The following is a 24,677-nucleotide window of genomic DNA, read 5'->3' as shown; positions in this document are numbered from 1 at the left end:
ATGAAGACCCAATGCAGCCAAAAAAAATTTTTTTAATTAAAAAAAAAAGAAATGCACCTCTTTTGCCCCCATCATGGACCACCTTCTCTCTGGGCAAAAGGAAAGAGGCATATGGACACATTTATCTATCTTCTTGTCCCCTAATACTTAAATTCTTCTTCCAACAGTAAATTCCTCTTTCCCTCCCTTGTTACATACATATAATTCTTTTATTTGTATTTTTTCTATCACTGTAATGAGGTACAATGCCTCATAAAAGCAGCATTGTGGGGATTTTCTTCCATCCTGTCCATTCTATTTTGTTATCCTAATTTACACAAGGCCATTTACTCATGCATCAATATTTACGCTCTTCTTAGTCATCTACAACTCATAAAGCGTAATGGACATCAGGTGAGACTTTTTTTTTAAGGATTCATTGAAAAAAGCAGATTTGGCAAGACGGGGTTCACATATTAACACCAAAAGTAAAAAAAGAGGTCAGCCAAGAAAGTGGTTTTTGAGGCTGATAAAACACTGAGGAGTAAAGAAGAGCTCCCAAAAGCAGTTTACTTTTAATTTCAATCTGTCAATAAAAAGAGTTACATAACTTTTAACGAGAATCTGTCAATTCTCTTTCCTTTTTTTCTCATTCCACAAATGCCATCACTTTCATAGAGGCTTACTTATTACCCTACACACTTTCATATTCTAATTTATTTTCACACAGTGAATCATTGCAGATCCCAAACATCAGCTAACTGTAGCCTTCAGGCATCTTTGCACCTTCAAAAATGGAGATTTTGATTACTAGCATGTCAGTTCTCTGAGGAGAGGAACTGTGTCTCTGTCAACCCCTGGTAGCCTGCACAGTGCCTGGGACATGCTGTGTGCTCAATAACTGTTCATTAGAATTAATTCGATCATTGTTATTCACAAAGAACACTTTTCATTTCAAAATATATTCCTTATGTCATCTCATAAATATTGAAATTTACTCAACATATACTCGGTTTGAAACCTATAATTGTGTTATGAAGAGATTCTGGAATAATATTTTGAAGTATATGCTTAGTAAGGTTTCTTTATGAATTCCTATTAATACACAGGGTAACCATTCATTCTAGTTTCTCCCAGAGAGGAATAGTCACATATAAATATTCATATAATAAATATTCACAGATCATACATGAAACCACCTTTATACCATTTCACCTCATTGATCCACCACATTTTTGGAAAACAAAACACCTCACTGCATCACTAACAACACAAGATGAAGGTACTTTCAAATTGTTAGATTACTTACACTGAAATGAAAGCAGTGAGACTCTAAAGAAATGATGCTTAAAATTTAATAAATCTTACGGAAGCTATACATGTACATGCTCTTACCCAAGGAAAATGATCTACTTAAGATGTTACACAAATATTTACATGTTGCTATTATTATCAAAAATCATTTTAGAGTGACATTCATAGTCATTTCATAAATCATAAGAAAAACAATCTTTTATAGTGTCTCCTTTCCTTGCACAAAAGTCTGTACGACCCATCTCAGTGATTCACTCTAGCCTCTAGGCATGGCTATAAACATTGTAAACCGCTTTTGAAAATAAAATCTACCCTCAAAGAATGAAGATATGTTCCCACTGAGGATATTCAAAAGAATCCCTCACAGGGCTTAAAGTCACCACTATACAAAAGATCCTAATATCCTCTGAAGATGGGAGGAAACAGGACACCCCAATTTGAATTTTAGGGATGACTATACATCATATGAACTCACGTAAGGGAAGGCTGTATATAAACTGTAAAGTGCAGTGAGAACACCTCACTAATTATTAGGGATGGCAGCAACTGGCAGCACCAAAAGTCCCTCTCAGAATTTCACTATCAGATTCACATGAAAATTTGTCCTATTTATAATACAGAAAGACAGTTTCTTAGAGGAAAGAACTGCATGCAAATTAAAGAAATGATTAGTAAGTTTTGGGAGACTTTACTCACATCAACAAGCTGATTGACTCCACTTGCAGTTTTCGCCAGGGTGACAAGGTCTTCCTGCATCTTATCCACCCATGACTTGATGCTGCAGAAATCAGAGAAGAGAATGTTCTATCAGATCTCTCACAAAGTAAGGCCACAGACTGACATTCTATATGCAAAGATTATCCGCAGATAATTCATTAAATTACCTTTAAGTCTTTCTCCTCCTTCCTAGCTCCTACTATACCTACCCACCCCCCCAGCCCACTTTTAAGTGACAAAACCAATGAAGCTTTAGGGGTCAACCTCTTAGGATGCTAAAATATCCCCAACTCAAAAAGAGAAAAATGACAAATGAGGGTAAACGTTTGCTTAATTTTTACGAAAATTCCATTAAAAACAAGTTACTGAATGGAATATTCTAAACTAAACTTTATCCTTTAGTTTACAAGCCTTCGTAATATAATACTAAGGGTGTCCTAAATGTAGACTATTTGAAAACTGCCAGAAAATGACAAATATTTTTAAATTTCTTATAATTCCAATACCCAAGGATAATCACTTAACATTTTGATGTATTCCCTTCAAGTCTTTTAAAATTCTTCCACAAGGTCAAGCACATATTATGTAAAATTCACATATCTTTTTTTCCATCAGTCACATGATAAATACCCTTCCATGTCATTACAGATATTTTATAAACACTGTACTTTAATGGCCACTTAATATTCCCTTATCTCTAAATCCCATAATATACTTGACCATCGTCCTTTTTTAAAAGATAACTAGAATGTCATCAGCTTTGACTGCTAAAAATTTCACTGCAACAAATATCTCAGTACACATTAAGCTTAAAAGTATTTCATTTCCTTAGCTAGACTCTTAGATTTGGAATTACTGGATCAAGGCTTAAGTTTTAAAGAAATGGTTTTGAGCATTAAAATTATGATTGAAGGTTCCAGTTCAAATCCTTTTCATGTAAAGGTGAGCCTTGAACAATGTGGGGGGTTAGGAGTGCAAAGCCCCAGGCAGCTGAAAATCCGCAAAGAACTTTACAGTCAGCCCTCCACATCCGCGGTTTGGCATCCACAGATTAAACCAATGATGGATCATGTAGTACTGTACATTAACTGGAAAACAATCTACTATAAATAGACTCACGAAGTTTAAACCCATGTTGTTCAAGGGACAACTGTATATACTTTAATGTAATGGAGATCTTAAAATACAAGCTATGGATGTCAGAACATTTTAGAAAATTCTAAACTGATGGTCTATCTTATTTTTCCTGTCATTAGAGATTACCAAATACCACACAATTTTCCCCATTCTAATAAATTAAATTTAATTTGCAATCTCTTCATATATTTCATTTATTCATCCTCATGTTTCAAAAAGACCTAAAGTGTGTGTTCTTTTCTGTCCATGCAAATATAAGAAAGCACTAATAAGAACGATAGGAAATGATTTGTATTTGAATTTGAACTTCTCTCTACATATATATGGTATGTGTATCTAACATTGCTTATTTATTCTGTTCTTTGGATTTTATAAATACTAAATGTTTTCCCTCTTTTTTCTTTATTGACATTGTGATTTATTTAGTTTCAGTATACTGCAGTAGCATACAAATAATTTATACATTTAAAAGGTAACTCTTAGATATGTTCATTTGACAGTGAACATAAACTCTCAAATGAACATATCTACAATATAGAAACAGACTCAGAGGCATAGAGAACAGACTTGTGGCTGCCAAGGGGGAGTGGAGGTGGAGGGAGAGAAGGATTGGAAGTTTGGGATTAGCAGGTGCAAACTATTATACTATACAGGATGGATAGACAGCGAGGTCCTACTGTATAGCACAGGGAACTATATTCAGTGTCCTGTGATAAACCATAATGTAAAAGAATATGAAAAAGGATATATATAACTGAGTCACCTCACTGTACGGCAGAAATTAACACAACATTGTAAATCAACTATACTTCAATAAAAAAAATTTTTTTAACAGGTAACTCTTCTGTCGTAAGAGAGCAAGCTGTAATTCAAGGACTGAAGCCGGTTTCCCCACCACAGCGCTGGCTCTATGCGGTACGCGGGCCTCTCACTGTTGTGGCCTCTCCTGTTGCGGAGCACAGGCTCCGGACGCGCAGGCCCAGCGGCCATGGCTCACGGGCCCAGCCACTCAGCGGCATGTGGGATCTTCCCGGACCGGGACACAAACCCGTGTCCCCTGCATCGGCAGGCGGACTCTCAACCACTGCGCCACCAGGGAAGCCCCCTATACTATGTTCTTAACAGCTTGTCAGTGGGACAGAGAAGACTGGTCTCAGTGATAGGCCCACGTACCACAAAAACAAAACAAAACAAAAAAAACCCACATAGTATAGGAACAAAGATTATTTTTTATAGACATGAGGTATTACCTGGTTTTCCTAAAATACATAAGCACTCTGCCTTTCAAACCTGGAATTAGAAGATTATGATGGCTAGGAAATAAGCGAAGATCTCACTGATCATGAAAGTGAAAAATTACATAAGGGAAAATATTCATATGGGCAAATTCTCTATCAGTCTTTCTCTTTCTAGGTAAATTGTCAACCACATATGCATAATCACTAAGCACTATTTTATTAAATGTCTCCAGAAGGCACTATAATATTTTGGAGAAAGTTACAGACGATATATAGTCTTTTCAGATAATAAGAAATGAACACAGCACTCCATGAGGAAGAATTTGTTGTTTCTTCTTTGTCAGCCCACTCAACAAGAACTAGTATCTGCTGGAGAAGATACTAAAAGCTGGCAGGGCAGAAACGAAAGATATATGCGTTACAGTTTGGTTAGGCTTAAAACTGGGTCTGACAGGAAAGAGGCAGAAGAGAACAAGAATAAGGTGGTGTAGGGGAGGAAAAAGTATCTTTTCTTCTACCTTTCTAAATTCTTGACTGAGAACCTGTAACAAAAGACAGACTAATAAGTGAAATGCATACAAATTGATTCAAGTTTTACATGACATGGGAGGCTTCATAAGGAAATGAAGACCTGCCCCCCCCCAAAAAAATGGTTAAACCTGAGTGTCTTTATGCTAGGTTTGATGAAGAAGAGAAAGATATGATGGGACATAGAATATGAGCTAAGTATAGCAAACTGGGGGAAACTTAACAGAGACCATTCATTCACATTTCTCTTTCTGCCCCATGTCTTCAGAGATAAGGATGCTCCTTTCTCCCAGGTAAAGGGAAGCAACGCTCACATGAGGGGAAGGTCACAAAGTCCTTCCTGCAGATGCCACTTCCCCAACGCCTTCAGCTTAAAATATTCAATAGGCTATGTAACCATATTTAGCCCATCCTGAATCCCATCTCTAGGACATGCTTCAGGAATCAGAAGAGTCACTTAAAGTTTATTAGATAGTTGTATGGGGAGGTGGATAGAGGAGGCTTTCAACTAGTAGCTACTTAAAGTGAGATTTGAAGGACAAGTGGAATTTAAGAAAATCGAGAAGGGAAGGAAGAAACAACAAAGGCAGGGGGAATTTAAAAAGTGGCATTGTCAGCAACCACAGTAGTCTGTATGGCCAGAGTCCAAGGTTGTTCATCAAATGTATGGAATGGGGGCAGGAATGGTCAGGAAGAAATTCTGGCAAATAGTTGGCCAGACCCAGGATCTTAAATAACATTCTGAAGCATTTATATTGTATCCTCAAAATAATGGAGAAATAATGGAAAATGTGAAGTTAGCAAGTAACAAGATTAAGGGTATATGAACATGATAAAATAATTTCTCTGATAGCCAAGTGGATGGTGGCTTAGAGGGAGAACAAAGAGTGAGGAGGGAGGGGCTAGATAAGATGGAAGAAATGAGGGTTCAAACTAGCTCAGCAGTAGCGAGAGTAGAGAGGGAAACAAAAGGGAGACCAAGTAGAAGAAACCAGCTCAACAAAACTCTGAAGGATGGATGACAGGATTTCACGTACTACTAGATTTAAATAGTGAATGGGAGAAAGGATTTGCAGATGACTCATGGAGTTCCTCAGTTAAATAATGATAGGACATTCTGTTATAGAAAATATAAGAGGAAGAACGATTTAGAGGGGTATTGATGAGTTCGTTTTTATTGGTTCAGGTAGAGATGTTTTTGAAAGATTCACGTATAGAAACCCAGTAGGCAATTGAATATACATAGATTTGAAGCTCTCGGAAGTTTCCATAGCATTTAAAGATCAGGTAGTTTCAAAGGACAAAGGTAAATCAGTGTATGACTCCCAAAGGAGAGTTTATAAAGGGAGAAAGAAAATACACAGCAGCTAGAACTCTGGAAAATAACACTGAAAAAAGAGACGGGAATCTGAGTAGTGGCAAGAAAGAAGGGAATCCAAGAACAATGGTATCACAAAAGCCAGGGAAGGTAAGAATATCCAGAGAGAGTCATCAAACAAGGTGAGAGAAATTTATCTATCTTATGTGAGGACAGTGAGAGAAGTGTGGAACCTAGGAAAAAAGGGAGAACAAGGAGTGAGTGCTCCTTTTTGCTTTTTAATCGGAGAGATATAGGCATGGTTCCATGCAAAAGGAGAAAGGCACGGAGAGGAGACATCACAGAGAAATCTCAGGAGAGAACATGCAACTTACTGACAGGGCAAGGGCCTTCAAAAGACTCTAGATTCCTTCAGCTTTTTCTTGCTCACCCTCTATATTCCAAACATGATCGAGTGAAGGATGAGTGAAGAAATAAGCAGAACACAGGAGAATCCTAATCCATGGCTGGAAAGTAGGTTACTTCTTCCAGGGAGATCGAAGGGAAAACGTAAACGGTTTTAAGTAAATGAAAATAGCTACAACAACTCGATCAAAAACTGGAGACAGTTCTACTTATTCGTCTCTATTTTTTTTCTTTTTTGTAATAAAGTAGACAGAGTCATCGGTTCAGAGATAGGCAGGAGGTATTAAGGTAGGGTAGTTGAAAAGAAATGTTGGACGTTTCAAAAGAACAATGACTGGAGAGTATTTAAGGACAAGCCCTATACTGGGGGTCACCAGTTTTCATCAGTACTAATCAGCATGACTGTGTGAATTTCTCCACCAGTACTAGGCTAAAGAGGGTGAGATGGGAGAAAAAAGGCATTCAGATGAATATGGGGCAGATACCAGCAGGTGGGAAAGATGGACAAGGAAAGGGCCTGAAAACTTTAAGATCTCTACTAATTCTAAATAACAAAGACTACCAAAAATATTCATTAAAATGTTACAGTATTATATTTATACACAACACTTATTTTCTAAACATTTTTCTTATGGAACCAAAAATGCTATTACAATATTTCTAGGAAAATGTGAAAATACTGTATTGCCAAATTTCAAATTTCTCATCATTTTGGGGGTTTGTAGGCTAATAATCTCATAAAAGAATATTCTGGAAGATTAAATGAAGAAAGTGGCCTGAACACATATCCCACATTTAAATCACTTGAATAAAAATATAATTTCTAAAAGAAAAAATTCTAAAAATCACTGAAATAAAATGGATTGCTCTCAGAAAGTTTACAGTTTGTTTGAAAATCTTTCTCTTGGAAATAAATATATATTACAATATCTGAGCAGCTCAAAAAAAGTTGAATCAATGTATATCGGGTTATATAGATACAACAGAACTGGACTAACAGGTACACTGTTTCCATGAGAATATGCTCGGATTTTCCAACTTGTGATGTCAGGAACATACTTACTCTGCTTGTTAGAAATGTAACTCCCTGACTTCATGTGTCAAGTGGTAACAGAGGATTAGCAGGTTAGGACTTGAGCATGATATAGTCAGGAGAGTGAGAATGCATGGTATTCATAGAGAAGAATGATGAGAAGCTCCAGAGACTGGGTATGCAACGCATGCAACAAAGCTACTTCCTATCTCTCTGCTCTCCCCGTCTCCCAATTTTCCACTGCCTTTTGAAACCCTGTGTTTCTCTAAGCTCCTATAATCCCAAAACGTCAATATCTCATGACTGCAATTGCCACCTGTACATACATAATTCCTACATTTGAGCTCCATTTCTGCCTTAACTACAGTTTTCTAGATCACTCTCTTTTGATTTTCCAGCTTTCTTTTTCAAAATATCTATAAAAATCTTCCCTGCCCATAGCACTAACCCTCTGTGTTCCTTCTTCTTGTTGGCAAACCATCTCCTCAGTCATCCATGATGGTCCATGCCATCAATTTCTTCATCATATCCCTCCTTCAATCCTTTGTAAAATAATAGTATCTCAGTGTTTTTCCCAATACATACCTGAGAGCTGAATGCACTGAGACCTTATTTCATGCCAAACTTCTTGCCAAAGGTATTTAACATTCACTCTCCCATTCAGTCATCAGAAAAACTAGTGCTCACTTTTCATAGATGAGAAAACTTCAAGTTGAGAGAAGTTTAACAGCCCAGCCTTGTAGCTTCCAATTTTCTAAGCCATTTTACTTCCACCAACCTCACACATCTCCATGTGTGTCGACTGTCCTTTTCCACATTCTGCTTTGGCTCTATAACCCCTCTCCCTGAAATTAATCCTCCACCTCCATTATGAATAAATCTCCAAACTACTCTAATGTCACCTTCACAGGCTCCCAAACTAAAAATGTCCTCTTCTAGCCACTAAATTCCAAAGCACTTTAATTGTGGTTTGTGTTTATTTTTCTGTAGACTTTCATGATTAGACGGATATACTTTTACTCTCATTCATCACTGAATCCTCAATATTACAGTGCCTTGCATATAGTAGGCACACAGATATTTACTGAATAAATAGAATAATGTATTGAAATAAAATGTAATTGCAGTATTGTTTTTTAAAACGCCCAATTATCTTTACTTAATGCATGCAGAGTAAATAATTTACTTACTAAATTTCCTCTTCCCTCCAAAATTCACATCAGAAAAAAATGAACTGCTGGACCCATGCATCTATAAACAGCACCCACTTTTCAACAAGTAGAAGAACTTTTAAATGTGACTTAATACTTTAAAGAAATTTTTTAAAATCTGTATAACACACACCTTGTAATTCTAAATCTCTCAAGTGGACACTGAATTTCATAGGAAAAAAATGAAGTCTTGTAATCCTTCTCTACCTCTACAATAACTCAGTACAGAGTCAAATAGCAGTATATGTTGCCAACTGTTTGATGATGTCTGCCGGCTCAGTATACTTTGGAGAATTCTATATGAGATCTCTAACAATTGAGGCAAATGCAAATATTTTATTGAGTAGTTGAGATAATCTTTTATATCTTTTACTTCACTTTACTGTACAGAAATAGCCCAAATTCTAAAGGCAAATAATATAAAATACTCAAGTTTTCACTAAATTTGAGAGAAGAATACTCGCCATGCAATTAATATTGTTCCTTTTTTTTTTTTCCTGCGGTACGCGGGCCTCTCATTGTTGTGGCCTCTCCCGTTATGGAGCACAGGCTCCGGACGCGCAGGCTCAGCGGCCATGGCTCACAGGCCCAGCCGCTCCGCGGCATGTGGGATCTTCCTGGACCGGGGCACGAACCCGTGTCCCCTGCATCGGCAGGCGGACTCTCAACCACTGCGCCACCAGGGAAGCCCAATATTGTTCCTTTTGAGGTTAGATTTGCCTGTAAGATGGCTTTCAAAAGAGTATTGCATAGTTCAGGAAACTATTTTAAAAAGAAGAAGAAGAAAGAAAGAGCGATGGTAATCCATTTCATTTTGCATGCATTTGAGGAACATCAAATTGAGAAAACCACAAATTACACCGTTTCATCTATTGTAAAGTGCAGCAGTTGAGTACAAAATGTCAAGTCTGCATAGTTATCTATTTAATTGTTTTAAATGCTACAGAGAGAATTTGCCTTTTTACTGGTTATCATAATGGAGCCAAAGTGATAGCTAAGAAATATTACAATAAGTCCTACAAAGACTGTCCTTCCTTCCTATATCTCATGTAGTAAGTCCTCTGTAAAAAAGAATGTGTGGGGCTTCCCTGGTGGCGCAGTGGTTGAGCGTCCGCCTGCCGATGGAGGGGACGCGGGTTCGTGCCCCGGTCCGGGAAGATCCCACATGGCACGGAACGCCTGGGCCCGTGAGCCATGGCCGCTGAGCCTGCGCGTCCGGAGCCTGTGCTCCTCAACGGGAGAGGCCGCAACAGTGAGAGGCCCGTGTACCGCAAAAAAAAAAAGAATGTGTGAACTTCCTGCTATTAGTAAGAAGAGAGTATTAAAACAGACATGTTCCTTCCACATCCATCTTGAATTATCCCACTAGCAATTATCATAGAGACTAGAGCAAAAAAGGAATATAGTAGTGTGTATATGCCAATGCCAATCTCCCAATTTATCCATTCCACTCCCCCTTTCCCCCTTGGTAACCATAAGTTTGTTTTCTACATAAGAACCTACTGTATAGCACAAGGAACTCTACTCAATACCCTGTAATGACCTATATGGGAAAAGAATCTAAAAAAGAGTGGATATACGTATATGTATAACTGATTCACTTTGCTGTACAGCAGTAAATAACATTGTAAATCATCTATACTCCAATAAAAATTAATTAAAAACAATTTTTTTTTAATAATAGGAGATACACAGAAAAGAAATGGGAATGGAAAAGAGCTGGAATAGTATGGGAATGAGAGGAGGAGAGGGAGAGTGAGAAGCCTGTACCCTTTGGGGCCCTTGTCCTAAAGCAATTCTCTGCCTATGCCACTATTTTTAAGAAATAATTTTATTTTTAACCCAAGGAAATCAGAGACATAGTTCTGCCCTGTGGACCTGGGAAAAAATAAAAATATCACAAGATCTAACAAACTGACCATTTCAATTGTGTTGATATATAAATAGTTATTAATAAATTTGAAGTAATAAGACCATGTATTTCAAAACTGTTCCACTTGCTATAAATATCCCATCAATGCCAAACTGCTCCCTTTTTTGTTATATAATAAACCACCCACAGTGTTCTTATAGTTGGGTAAAAAATAACATAAGTAAGCCAAAGATTTAGATAACCTAGACACACTATTTTGCTAAATATGCATTTCTTATAACATGGGTAACTCTATCATGAAAAATACTGTGTGTGTGTGCGCGTGTGTGTGTGTGTGTGAGTGAAAGGAACACTTGGTATCTACAATAAATCTAAAACTGCTTGTGAGATGGCTGTCATGCCAGTTACGTTAGCTCCTGAAATTATTCTCGATTTAAACCATTTTCAATAACACTGCTGCTGTTTTTAGAAAGCTGTTTAGACTTGTGAAATGCTTTAGTATTCCATTTGTGTCTAGAGTCAGTCCTGAAAGAAATGCAGAAAGGGATGTGATCATGCTAATCAGGGTGGAAAGGTAAAGTACTCGAGAGAAGAAGAAAAAAGGTTTTATCACTAAAAATCGGATTCTTATGCTGTTCGTGTTCCTCTGCCTTCATTTTCTGTTTGCTTTTCTCTGTCGCGCGCGCGCGTGTGTGTGTGTGTGTGTGTGTGTGTGTGTGTGTGTGTATCTGATCTGCTTTACAAATATACATAGTCATAATTCTCAAAGACCAAAGATTCTTCATGAGATCTACCTTTCCCACCATCTCGGATTGATTTTTGTTTTATCCCAGCATTTTCGTTGTTTCTTTATTTAGTTAATTTTTTTTGTCTCAGCTGCAGCAATTTGCTGCCAGCTTCCAAGACAACAAATGAGCAATATACACTTTAGGGCTGATGTTAATGTAGTTCCCTGGATTAGCTAGACTGGGGGAGGGTTCTCATACAAGGGATCTGCTCCCTGGAAGCCTGGAGAGCTTTGTTTTTTAAGTCCACATCACCGTTAGTTACAACCTGCAGCATTGTCCCTCCAGCCTGGTGCCAAGGGAGGTGTCCCAAATGGCCACACAATCTGCTGCTGGTGTTTCTATGAACCAAATGGGTTGAATTTCTAATTGCACATTACATAACTTCCATTCATTTTCTTGAGGATCTTCTCTTTCATTGTTTACCTTATTTTTTCTCTGCCATTGCTGATAGTTCACAAAACATATTTTTGTCTAATTCAAGCATGTAAATATTACTTAATGTCATGATCAAATTTTCCTCATTCCTTTCTTCTCTGAATTATTAATTGTACATCCATAATATTTCCAATACTGCAAAATCCTCAATGTTTATTATGTTTGGATTCTGACTTAAATGCCCCATCTACTTCCCTACATAGATTGGTATCTGCAGTCAGGCCAGTTTAAGTGTTTCACAAACATGTCAGTTTTGTCATGTTATTTAATCACGTTTTCCACTAGCCTGAAATGACCTCTCTTAAGTCTCTTCAGGGCTTGAAAATCATTTTTCAAGTCTGTACTTCACTTCCTTCTTCTGGGCAAGTCCTCAAGTGCTCAGAAATTTTTTTTCTAAGCTCCTAAAATAGATATAGCCTGTCCTACAAAACATCACACACGTTGATATACTGTCTTACGTTAGTATTATTTTTTCCTAACAATACTTGCTTTCCTTGAGTGGATGGGTCACGGCTTCCAGTTCAGTATTCTGAGAATATCTAGCACATTTCTGGACATATATTAGATGCTCAATAAACAAGAGATAGCATCTATCTCACATCTATGTGCCAACAACTGTTCCAAACATGTTATGTGAAAAAACTCTAATTCTCACAAAAATTCTATGAGGCAGATACTATTATGAATCTCACTTTACAGACTGAGGGAACTGAGGCATAGAGAGGTTAAATTACTTGCCGAAGGTCACAGAATTAGTAAGTGGCAGAGCTGAGCATTTGCCCTTAGAAGCCAATAGAGTCTACCATCTTAATAAATGCTAATCAATATGATCTGAAACATGGCTTGCTCTCATCATTAAACCACCAGATTACCCCCAACACTCCTCTCATCCTAACTTACAAATGTCTTGTGTTTTCTATTTTATACACTTTCATAGGCCTGGGTTATAAGTCTGTTTCACTGATGTAAATAGAGAAAATGACAATTACCGAAGTCTTATTTTTACACAGCAAGAGGAAAGTTATAGTTAGAAAATAAGGATTTAAATACTGCAACTGAGAAAATCCAGGTGTTTTCTTCCTTAAAAGAAATATGCACATGATTATTTAATGCTACAATTTTTCCTCAAATTAAGTTTTCATCCAGATTATCAAATAAACAAGCACTAGTTGCTGTATTTACAAAACCATGAATTTGCTGCTTTCATTAACATAACATCATGGCATCCCCAGCATTAGGTACACAGCCACTGACTTTCATACTATACACAACACGGCACACAGATTTGACACAGAGTAGCAGGTCAGATGTAGAGTCAGCCCTGATGTGTTTTTAAATATAAAATATTCTGGAAGCAACATTTAATCCTTCAACTATGAATGGAAAATATGACTCTTTCGGTTGGCCTTGTGTTCATAACGCAGGTTCAAATACACAAACAAATGCAAGAATATAAAAGTCTGGGCCCAGACCGACTTGTATGGTGCTCCTTTTAAAGATAGCTCATAGTATAGTTTGTCTGATAGCTATTCCAGGACAGAGTTTATTTATCGATCAAAAAGCCATCCATGCGAACGTGTTAACTCGCAAATTAGAAAAACAGTAACTCTCTCTGAAGACCGTCAGAAAGGAACATCTTAAAAGTACCCATTCTGTAACATTTTTATTCCTTTTAGTATTAACCACAGGATTCTAGAAAAATAGGAAAGGTCTTTTCAAATATAAAATACATTACAATTTAATTGCTTTCAACCTTTTTGTCCACACAGACATGTGGTTCTCTTTGACGCTCTGCCTGAGCAGCATGTTCACTGCCCTTGTGCTCCCCTCCAATGGTCTGAGCGCACTAAGTAATCCAAGCAAAAGATTGCTTCTTGGATAGGAATTAGAGCCAGCTCCCCTTCCTGATCTGCTCAACAGAAACACAAAGCTAAACCACTGTTTTTAATCAAATAGTTTTTTCTCCATTAACATAGTGAACTTAACAATAACTGTGTTTTAAAATGAGTTTATGCTTACCAAATGGTGGAAATATTACAATTTTTAGCACTGTCAAATAACTCCTTGCAAAGACTGTCAGCCATTGGTGAGAAGTTTATATAAATGTTGAAGTACTACAGGAAAAGAAATCATTTTCAATTTTTTGGTCACAATTTCAAACTTTTATTTGAATTAATTTTCTAAATTATGTCATAATTGCTAATGTTTAAATAACAACATTATAAAATCATGACCTTTGATGCATTATATGTGGAAAAATAGACCGAAATCTAGGCAATTAAACAGAAAAAAATATCAGGGAGAAAAAGTTTGCACTTTAGCTAAATCCAATTGAAGCTTCTATGTCATGCATTTAGTAAATTTAAAAAACACTGTAGGGAGTTCCCTGGTGGTCTAGTGGTTAGGATTCAGCGCTGTCACTGCCGTGGCCCAGGTTCGATCCCTGGTCAGGGAACTGAGATCCCGCTAGCTGCGTGGCTCGGCCAAAATTTAAAAAAACAAAAAAAAATTTTTTTAATAAAAATACACTGTAAAGCATGATTCATGTACATATAGTTACTTAGAAGTCCATTTTAAATACAAACTAAAAACATTATTCTTCTAGTTAAAATAAATCTTTAATATCAGATAATTCACAATTCATAACAAAAAAATTAAAAATCAAAAGTCTTAGGTTATTTTCCTTTACCATGAAACAAATGACAAGATGATTACTGGAATTTAAACTATTTCTATAAATATGAAATAAGCATTTTAAAATACAATGGTCAATCTCTTCACAGACTCATTTGTGCTGATATTTGTATCTTCCACATTTGAAATAATTCTTCTGCAGTCAGAAGGAAAGGCTTAGAAACTGATCTCATTCGGTCATTTTAGAAACAGGTATGAAGCATTTCACAAGCCCTGATGAAAAGAAGACAGGACTTCGGCTCGAGGGGCCAACTGTAAGATGGCACGCCCACAGAACTCATCGTCTTTACAGAACAGGAAGGAATCACAAAGCAGCCAGCAACATGAATTAAACATCAACATTCCGAATGAACTGTTGCAGGCTTCTAATTTTTTTTTCATTAATAGTCATTCGGTCACGTTCCTCATGCTCCATTTAGAGCACACCCCAATGTGGATTTCAATAAGCAGTTTTAAAACGGACCACCCCGTTTAGTAATGTGAAAATCTAAAGATTTCTGAAGCCAGATCTGTGAATCATATGTGACTCAGCAGCCTCCCACAGGCCTGACATCCTGTATATTTTCCCTCAAAATGTTCCTTCTGTAAAAGAGAGGCTGAATGGACTCCCTTATGGCTACTCAGAAAATACAAAGGAATTTGAGGGCAGGCACTCCATTAGAATTCACGCTATCAGTTCTAGGTCACTGTAGTATAGGAAAAGAAAAAGCCCAATGCTACATCTCTTGCTATCTGGAGAACTGTCTTTTCAACTATCCATGGTGTATTGCCTCCAAGTTCCACAACATGTTCTCCTATCTCTTGATCACAGCAGGGAAAAAGTAGCTTCACAGGCATTTACATCACCTTTGAACATCCTGCAAATGAATCTTTTTTTTTTTTTTTTTCTGTGGTACACGGGCCTCTCACTGTTGTGGCCTCTCCCGTTGCGGAGCATAGGCTCCAGACGCACAGGCTCAGCGGCCACGGCTCACGGGCCCAGCCGCTCCGCAGCTCTTCGCGGACCGGGGTACGAACCCGTGTCCCCTGCATCGGCAGACGGACTCTCAACCACTGCGCCACCAGGGAAGCCCCTTGCAAATGAATCTTTAACTGAAGTTATTTATCCAATTAATGCACGTAATAAACATTATTTTAGTCCTAGAAACTGCATATACCTCAGGCTTGCAGTCCACTTTCCTACTTAATGGAAGCTTTCCATATACATTACCCATAAAAAATTATCATGCCAATTCTCCGAATACTTCCTGGGGTAGCTGTTCATTATCTTACTAACAATCTTTTTGCATGGAGGCAAAACTGTTAGAAAGTTCTTCTGGTGCAAAAGGAATTGTGGTATATTTATCTTATAAATTATCAGGCAACTATCTAAAATAAGATCTACCTTTTATAACATTTCTACATTGCTTTTTAATGATCATTAACACTGTGGAATTTACAAGTAAAATTATAAAACTTTCAGAAAAAATTAGAAGTGTCTCCGACATCCAATTCCTAATGCCTAGCAGAAAACAATGGATGCAGCTGACTTAGTTGTGGCCATCTGACTGCCCTATTTTTGTCTGTGCTTACACTAAGATTTAAACAAAATGAAAAGGGTGAATAAAAATATATGCATGTAAAGGGCAAAGTGAGAATTTATGTCTTCTCCCTGCTATTAAAAAAAAAAAAAAAAGAGGTACAATCAGCAACTAAGGGCAAAACAGGTGATAATGATTAATAAATATCCCATGTAAGTTTAGTATTTTTTCTGGCCAAATGGTAAGTTCTAGAACCTGGGTTTGGGGTTTAGAAGTGGACTGGGTCTGGTTTCAGCCAGGTTCTTTGGACTATGGATATAGACATTCCAACACAAGTGTCCAAAAGGAAAGCTGGAACCAAGAACCAAAGAAGTTGCCCACAGAAATAACAGTTCGAAGAGGCTAGATAAGAAGAGTAGAGAGCTCTAGGAAGAGAAGAGCAACTAGAGACAAGGATAGAGCAAAAGCCAAAAACAGCACATAATTTTGGATCAAAGGAGTAGCCCAACAATTTCAAAACGTGGTTAAGGACCTATCTATAGAATTCCTGTGTTCTTGTCTACCTGTGGATACAAAGGGAGCTGCTAAAAGCCCCAACTAGGCCATGAGAGAGACGGCCATGAAGGTTTGTTTAAAGAACTCTACTCTGTATATAATTTTTTACTCTGAGATCACAAAGTGCATCATGCAAAATGCCACTACAATGGGAAGTTAATTTGGTTTTCCTATTTCTTTTAGACAACTAAAGTTTAAGAAGTAAATATACTTATCTTTATATTAATGCCAGGGCACAAATTAGAACCTTATTCTTGACTGTCTCTATCAGATTCTTCCTGCTGGATTTCTCAGACAGGCCATGGAAATATCTTTGGATAAATTCAAGAACAGTGTATATATTTTCCATCTAAAGCAAACACCTCTCTCAGGATTATGGTAAAGGTGTTCTCATTTCCAGCCAAGCTGGTCTTGTTCTCTATGTTCACTCTTCTGATTTGACAGAAGGGGAAGTTTACGGGACGAATGGGCAGGCAACAGAATTAATGGAAGAGACTCCATTATGCCCATCACAATATCTCTCCTCTTCATCAGAAAAATCCAGGAGTGCACAGAGCTGGGAAGCCCAGGGGAAATAACATGTTCCTGATTAACCAACTCTCCCTGAATTTATAACACAGCTGCCTGGTAGTATATAAGATTAAATGAAGAAAAATGAAGCAGAAGGAACTGAAAGAGATTCAATGGCCCCAAAGGAGAAGAACTCAAGAGAAGGAGCGAGGAAGAGGGACACATGGAAGTTGGGAGGAGTGAGGAGGAGAGTATAGAAAAAGAAAGGAGACTAAAAATAAATGCATATTTCTAAAAAATAATGTGGAGTTTCTCCTAAAACGATGAAAATTTACTTTTGCACATCTGAAAATTTTTGACTCATTACCAAAAACTTTAAACAATGCACTATTTACTATCATTCAAATAATCATTGAAACTTTTAAGATATACAATTAACAGTCCTATAAACTAAAATGATACAGCCTTTAATCCAATTATAATGGAACATATGATTGCTTTGCTCTATTTCACATGGAATTGTGAAACCAAATCTCTTTTAAGACTATGTTTATTTGTATGAAATTTTTTGTTTATGTTCAATTTATTGTTAGGAAAAATAATGTTCACTTATCTTTACAGTTCAAGTACACATCTTTTCAGTGTGGACAATGGATTTGAATAACACTGATTTTTACTGTGTAGATCAATGACACATCAATAAATGGTGATCTGTTTACAGCAGTCATTAGGTTGGCTCCCTGCAGAGAAATGTAGCTCATATTTGTGCATCTCCACATTTTACCTATACTTATATTTGAACATTTCCATGAAACACAACTTTATTGCACTAAATACTGAAGAGCTGTAGCATCTGCTACTTCTACACCTTAGGCCGCCATCTTTCACATTCTCTTCAGGAGTTCTAAGTGGCTAATAAGGAAAGGTTTAAAGAAGGGCTGAAATCATATTTTTTGAGTTGTATGACCATACATGTTATTTTCTACTGCACATAGTGGGTGATGTAAGATTTGGGTAGTCAAGCTACTATGGGGAGGTGGTCTTGGTTGTTCTCTATAACCCTGGCTGGGGGTTTTTGCTCCCTAACATTTCAGCTAATGAATTGGAGAATCTTTAGCACTTAGACCCTCAAAAGGGAAAATGAACCCAAATGGCAAATAACTCCTGAGCCAACCCTTCTCCTAGACCACTCATTGCTACAGCAGAGATGTAGATCTTGAACTTGCCACTCCAGAATTTGACACCATCACTGAATAGCATGTTCTTGCCTACTCTTTCTTCTGCCTACCGTATTTCCCTTCCACGTCTTCTCATTCCTTTAAACCCCAGGGCAAAGGTCAACACCTCACAGACACATTCCTGCCCACACTAGCTAAATCCATCTCTTTGTCCTGCCTCCTGTCCTTCACATCAGGCCCTTATTGTTTCTTCAGGACACTCACAACTCTGCAATTATGATATTCATCTACTTACTTGTTTTCAGCCTCTTTCTTCTAGTAAAATGTAAACAACACAAGAGAAGGTCGTTCTCATCTGAAATCCAAAGCACTTAGCTTTGCACTGGGATAAAATAGTTGCCCAAGAAAGTATTAATAAAATACTAAATTAAAAAATGAACAACTCTTTGGGGGAAAGCAAGGAGAATGGCCAAAATGGGATATCCACATTTACGCACAAGGCATGGTAAACAAGGCTCAACTGGGAAAGCATGGTCTTAAATCCAGTAACTTCTCTTTTTTTCTTAATTAATGGAATGGAGAATAGGTAAGCATAATCTGGGCTGACACAGAGACCATAAACTTTCTATTAAAGTCATGTGGGGAAAAATTTACATTTCAAATGTCTGAATTTTCATATAAAATGTCTATAAAATTATGTCAGGTCATTTTGGAATGAGAAAAATAAAGGCAACATTGTTTCCCTAGAGCAAAAATTAGACAATCCAACAGGGATGAAGCCACTGCATCAGCAATGGCAATGCAATCAGAGCTAACAATTTTGGGGCACTGTCCACCTCCACCAGCTTTGATCCAGCACTTCATACCACTGCCAATTTGCCCAGCTACTTAGACTTTGACTGCTTTGATGATGGGAAGATTCCGCATCATCTGCAGAAACTTCAACCCAAGGGATTATTAAAGGTCTTTCCCTATGAAGTTGAAGTACTGACATACTAGGGTAAATGTTTACATTCTTCAGAGAAAAGCAGCTACACAAATTGTGTAGAAATACACTGAGGTTACTATTTAACATTGTCTGGCTTTGCTGATGGCTAAAATTACTTTTAAAAGCTTATTAAGTTCTATGAAGTGGGAAAGTAATGACACCATAGCTGATATCTCATTCACAGCCAAAAGCAGAATCTGAAATTAAAGTGGAAACAGAATATCTCTATTTCTGCATTTTTAGACTTTAAACAAATCAACATACCCCTTTATTTTCTTTTAAACTGTTAGAGACTATTAATTCCAAGGAATGTGTTATTTTACATATTCTACAAATTCTTTAATCCAGCCTCATTTCCCTAGGTAGCTGCTTAAGGATTGGCATTCTATTATTCAACAATAACAACAACAACAAATTAAAGCCCTATGAATTTGTTACTCAGAATAACTAGAACGTATCATTTCACTCCCTGTTCACAAATTTCCAAGTACGTCCCAGTAAGTTACATTTTAATGTTTTATGAGAAGCTTCCATAAACTGGCACCTCCTATATTTCCAATCCTAAATTCTAACAATATTTTCTCTTCTTTTGCTGCACGTAACAATGATCCTTGGGCTTCCCTGGTGGCGCAGTGGTTGAGAGTCTGCCTGTCAATGCAGGGGACACGGGTTCGTGCCCCGGTCCGGGAAGATCCCACATGCTGTGGAGCAGCTGGGCCCGTGAGCCACAACTACTGAGCCTGCGCGTCTGGAGCTTGTGCTCCGCAACAAGAGAGGCCGCGGCAGTGAGAGGCCCGCGCACCGCGATGAAGAGTGGCCCCCGCTCGCCGCAACTAGAGAAAGCCCACGCACAGAAAAGAAGACCCAGCACAGCCAAAAATAAATAAATATATGAAATTAAAAAAAAAAAAAAAAAAAAACAATGATCCTTATATCATTCTCACTCCAGAATAACATGAGTTCATCTTAACATCATTTTGTATAAAAATTCACAAATCTGAAATAATTTCAGTGTGGCATGTTACTGACAACAACACGTACTCTTCTTTATCCTAATGTACAAACTCTTCACATTCTACTTTCTCTGCTGGAATCATCTATTCCTTGAAATCCTTCTAGAAAATTTCCAATCATCCTTTAAAGACCAAATGCAAATGCTTACCTCTCAGCAGATCTCTCCGGATATCATTCAATTTACTTGCAATATCACAATGGTATTGAATTTCATAGTAATTATTTGTTTGCCAAGCTCACTCTTATCTTCATGGCAACAATCAAAATGACTATAGTAGGAACTCGACACACAGTAGGAACTCATTAAATGTTTAGTGAATTAATGTTAATTCTATTACATGAGTAACTCTTTGCCATCCCTTCCTCCTTTCCATTCTCACTGTCACTGCTTTTAGGGACTTTTCCCTCTAGTGTATGGACTGTTGCAGTAGCCCGCTAACTGGTCAATCTGACTCTAACTTTCTCTGCATCCAGTACTTGTAACTCTAAGTTACAACATTGAAATAACTGTGCCCTTTACACAGAGCCCCACTAAAAAATCACTTGTTCTAGAGAAGATTAAAAAATAACTTTCATTATAATGAAATTCTATGAGATGCTTACTGTGCAATTTCATTACAAGAGTACAGGCCTAGAATGTTATACAACTGTTTGTCATTTTCATGCTTTTATTAAAATCCCCCTCAGTATTTTTTCTATGTCTAAGAAACATTCCATTATTAGAAAAAGAAAATGAAATTAACTGATCTTCAGTTTTATATGCTAAACCAATTAGTAAGAAGCTTAAAAACTGCAGCTATTTGATTTATATATTATCATTATACATATTTTTGCATCAATATAATACAAAAAGTATGCTCAGTTACAGCATTAACTTATATATAACTTCTACTCCAATACTGTCAAAAATAAAAATTTTAGCAAATAAATATTAACACAAAAATAAACTATAAAGATTAAGATATTATGTAATCTCATTATAGCATTTCCAAACTTACTGGGTAATTTTAGCACAGTCATTCCTCAAAATATTTGTCCAGTTCTCTGGAAATTAGTGTGAGATTCCTCACTGCATTTAAGATATGCATGGATTAGTTCTCTAAGCAATAACTTACAGAACTCATACAAAGAAAACAGAAATAAATTCAGTAAGGTAAAATTTCATTCTGTATAAAACTATGGCAATATATAATGGAAAGTAGATTTTTATTTTCTAATCTTACCTAAAACATGAAAGAAAATAATCTTATCCAAATTTAGAATGTAGTTTACAAAGAAGAATCCTGAGCACTATTTACAAAACATTAAATATTGATAAAATGCGTGAAAGGGAGGACTTGCAAAGAACCTACAACAATGGATGATTAAATATTATCCACTGTGTCTAGAATCTAGAGATGGCTTACAGTTTCCTTTACATATTCTTATATTTTACTATCTTAAGGTATAGTTAGAAAAAAGGATTACTAATATGAACAATATTAAACAGAGAACTGAAGAGACTTGAAAATTGCCAGATTGTTACTAGACTGCCTTAACCCACATAACTCTTTTTCTTTTGACAAGAGGCTTCTAACTGAAGTTACTACAATCAACAACGCTTTATTCATTTTTTGAATATCATATTAACATCCTTCTCCTTTGTTATGGAAAGCCACAAGAAACACTCCAAATGCTGATAGACTAGATGATTAAACAAGATCAGTCTTCTACTCAAGCAAGCTTCAACTATTCCTTTTTAAGAACTTGATTTTCTGTGCTGTCAATTCCCCCTTTTTAATTGTTACAGGATCTCATACATAATACATACTTTTATTAGAACACATCATATTGCCTTGTGACACAGCATGAGTTGTCAGTAAAGAGTAATAATCTTTGACCTCAACTGACCCACGGACATCAATAAAAAATGAAAATTACACCTACAAGCCGGCTAAAAGGCTTCCATACTGTGGCACTCATAACTCCCCAATAATGTAGTTAGCTCCTTAGTCACTCTCCATTCTACTACAAATCTTTTCCCATTCTGTTTTCAAGAGTTATATTTATAAATACTCGCTGTTATTCACTGAATAAGCCTACGCATTAGTCTATCTGTATTCTAGAAACAGACTCAGTGTGATCATATCATTTAAAAAAAATATGCAATTGGTCTTTCATTTGCTTATATCTAAATACATCTAGATAAAAAGCAAGTTATACTTTTAAACAATATAGCCTCAATTTTATTTGGAACAATATTTTCTAAAGAAAACCCTCCCAGAGAAAAGAAAGCTATTTAACCGAAAAATGTATTATCGATGGGAAGCTCTCCTTCTGTTGCCAGCTGAAGGTTGACACGGGTCACTCCACAAGAAACTGGACATGAGTGACATTCAAGGCAAACCAGTTGCAATACATACAGCTCACTTCCTAGGGAACATTACACTTCTCCAAGACAGTATAAATGTTTTAAGGTCAGAAGAACACAATGCCTGTCAAAGTGTTCTGTGTACGTTAAAAAGACATGTAATTTAGGAAGCCTTTCTGACATTTAAAAGGGAATCATGCTTTCACATTCTCCCTCTCTTCCAACTTGACACCTAATTAAGCATCGATACAAAACAATATAATTGAACAGATGTACTAGTCATTAACAGGAATTACCCATTCTCCTATCAAATCAGAATGTACAGAGAGGGCTCTATTTGCAATAGGTTGACTTAACTGCTTGAGAATTCCCCAGAGAAATAAACAAATGGATCAAGACATCTCACATGCATACACACACACACCACAGACAAACACAGACACCCCTTCTAAGCTTTGATCCATGCTTTAGTCATTGTTACATCCATCTCTGCAAATGAGAATTTATGGTGGCTGCAGTCAGGACTAGAAGATCAAATAAACAGATGGAAAAATAAATAAAGCTAAATGAAAGGTAACAGAATTCAGATTCAGCAACACCTTACTACAAATTTCTTACACAGCAATGTTTTTCATAAGATAGTTGTTTAAAAAAATTAGTAAAAAACAGAGCACAATAAACAAAACATCCAAAAAAGCAAAACCAAAACAAATCAAGAAAAACATACACACAGAATACAGAAGAATTGAATCTTCTGGCAATTTACTGTGAAACATTTGTTTCATCACAAGGACCTGATACACAATTACTACAGTTGCAGGGTTTGTTGATTAGATCAGCCGACAGACATCATCAGGGGGAGCTCAGAAGTCCTGAAATATGCCAAGCAATTCTCACATCATTATGCAAGGCAGAGAATCCAGAAAGTTAACACAATTATGTTTTCCTGTCCTTTTGATTAACAGCCGTCTCAGAGATGTATTGTATATAGTATCTGCTGACCAAGGTAGCTTCACTTTACCCCTACGAAAACCTCTCTTAACCAAAAGCATCTAAAAAGGAGAAAATAAGGCATTTCCATAACGGGTTAAAGATGTAGCTGGATTTTAGAATTTAGAAAACAGATTCCAGTTTTCTTATACTCAAGAAGCTAAGGGCATTAAATTCACGGAATATAACAGATTTATTCCCATGAGTATCACACTGGATCTGAATTTCCGGGGATAACTCAAATGAAAGATTGGGGTCAGAAATACAGAAGATAAAAACGAGGAGCAGAAAAGATGTAGAAACACAACTTTCAAACTGAATGCTCCTAACACACACACACACACACACACACACACACACACACACACACACACACACACTCAGAACAGTAAGGTCTGCCACTATTCTATCTGCCCTACCCCATCACCCATAAAGGAGTCTGTAGAATTACAAAAAAGCATCGTCTAGTTGCCCATCACCCTAAGTCATATTTCAAGCCACCAGAGAATATAAAGGACTTATTTCAAAGACTGCTTGCATTTCAGATTCTAGAGATGTCATTGTCAGGATTGTTCCTAGGCATTTTCAGTGACGGAGAGATTCCCTGGCCACATCATAAAATCTCTCCTATTGGAGCTGTTAAGTGCCCAAATAAATTCCCAGGAGTGTGGAGGCGTGGGCTCTGCTCAAGCCTCTTCCCCTACAGATCATTCCCAATTGCCCCAGCCTCATGGCGCCTCCCTCCTCTCTTCCCGAAGCCCGTGTTATCTACACCACTTCCTTATTCATTCACTTATCAGTTACTGCTTTCAACACTTCTTACAATTTTGTATTTGTTATTTTTTATTATAGAGTTAACAAGCTGTTTGTGTGTACTTTCTCCTCCACAAAGATGCAGATTT

At 37.0% G+C, this 24,677-nt stretch overlaps 1 protein-coding gene and 1 non-coding gene across 5 annotated transcripts in view; one reads left to right on the top strand and one right to left on the bottom strand.

Annotated features, from left to right (window-relative positions):
* CACNA2D1 (calcium voltage-gated channel auxiliary subunit alpha2delta 1) overlaps positions 1-24,677 on the bottom strand; it is a 514,372-nt gene that overhangs the window by 425,125 nt on the left and 64,570 nt on the right. For all 4 annotated transcript variants that reach the window (XM_049714933.1, XM_049714934.1, XM_033439986.2 and 1 more), the window contains one exon: positions 1,990-2,071. In XM_049714933.1, coding sequence (XP_049570890.1) covers positions 1,990-2,071 — 82 coding nt within the window. The remainder of the gene's footprint in view (positions 1-1,989; positions 2,072-24,677) is intronic.
* Positions 14,360-14,431, top strand: TRNAD-GUC (transfer RNA aspartic acid (anticodon GUC)). The gene has a single exon. It is a non-coding gene; the product is annotated as a tRNA-Asp (tRNA).

Source organism: Orcinus orca, chromosome 9, assembly GCF_937001465.1.
Source record: "Orcinus orca chromosome 9, mOrcOrc1.1, whole genome shotgun sequence".
In the NCBI taxonomy this organism is placed as follows: Eukaryota; Metazoa; Chordata; class Mammalia; order Artiodactyla; family Delphinidae; genus Orcinus; species Orcinus orca.
Note: the sequence above shows the minus strand (reverse complement) of the source record. Positions and strands in the feature narration are given on the sequence as shown.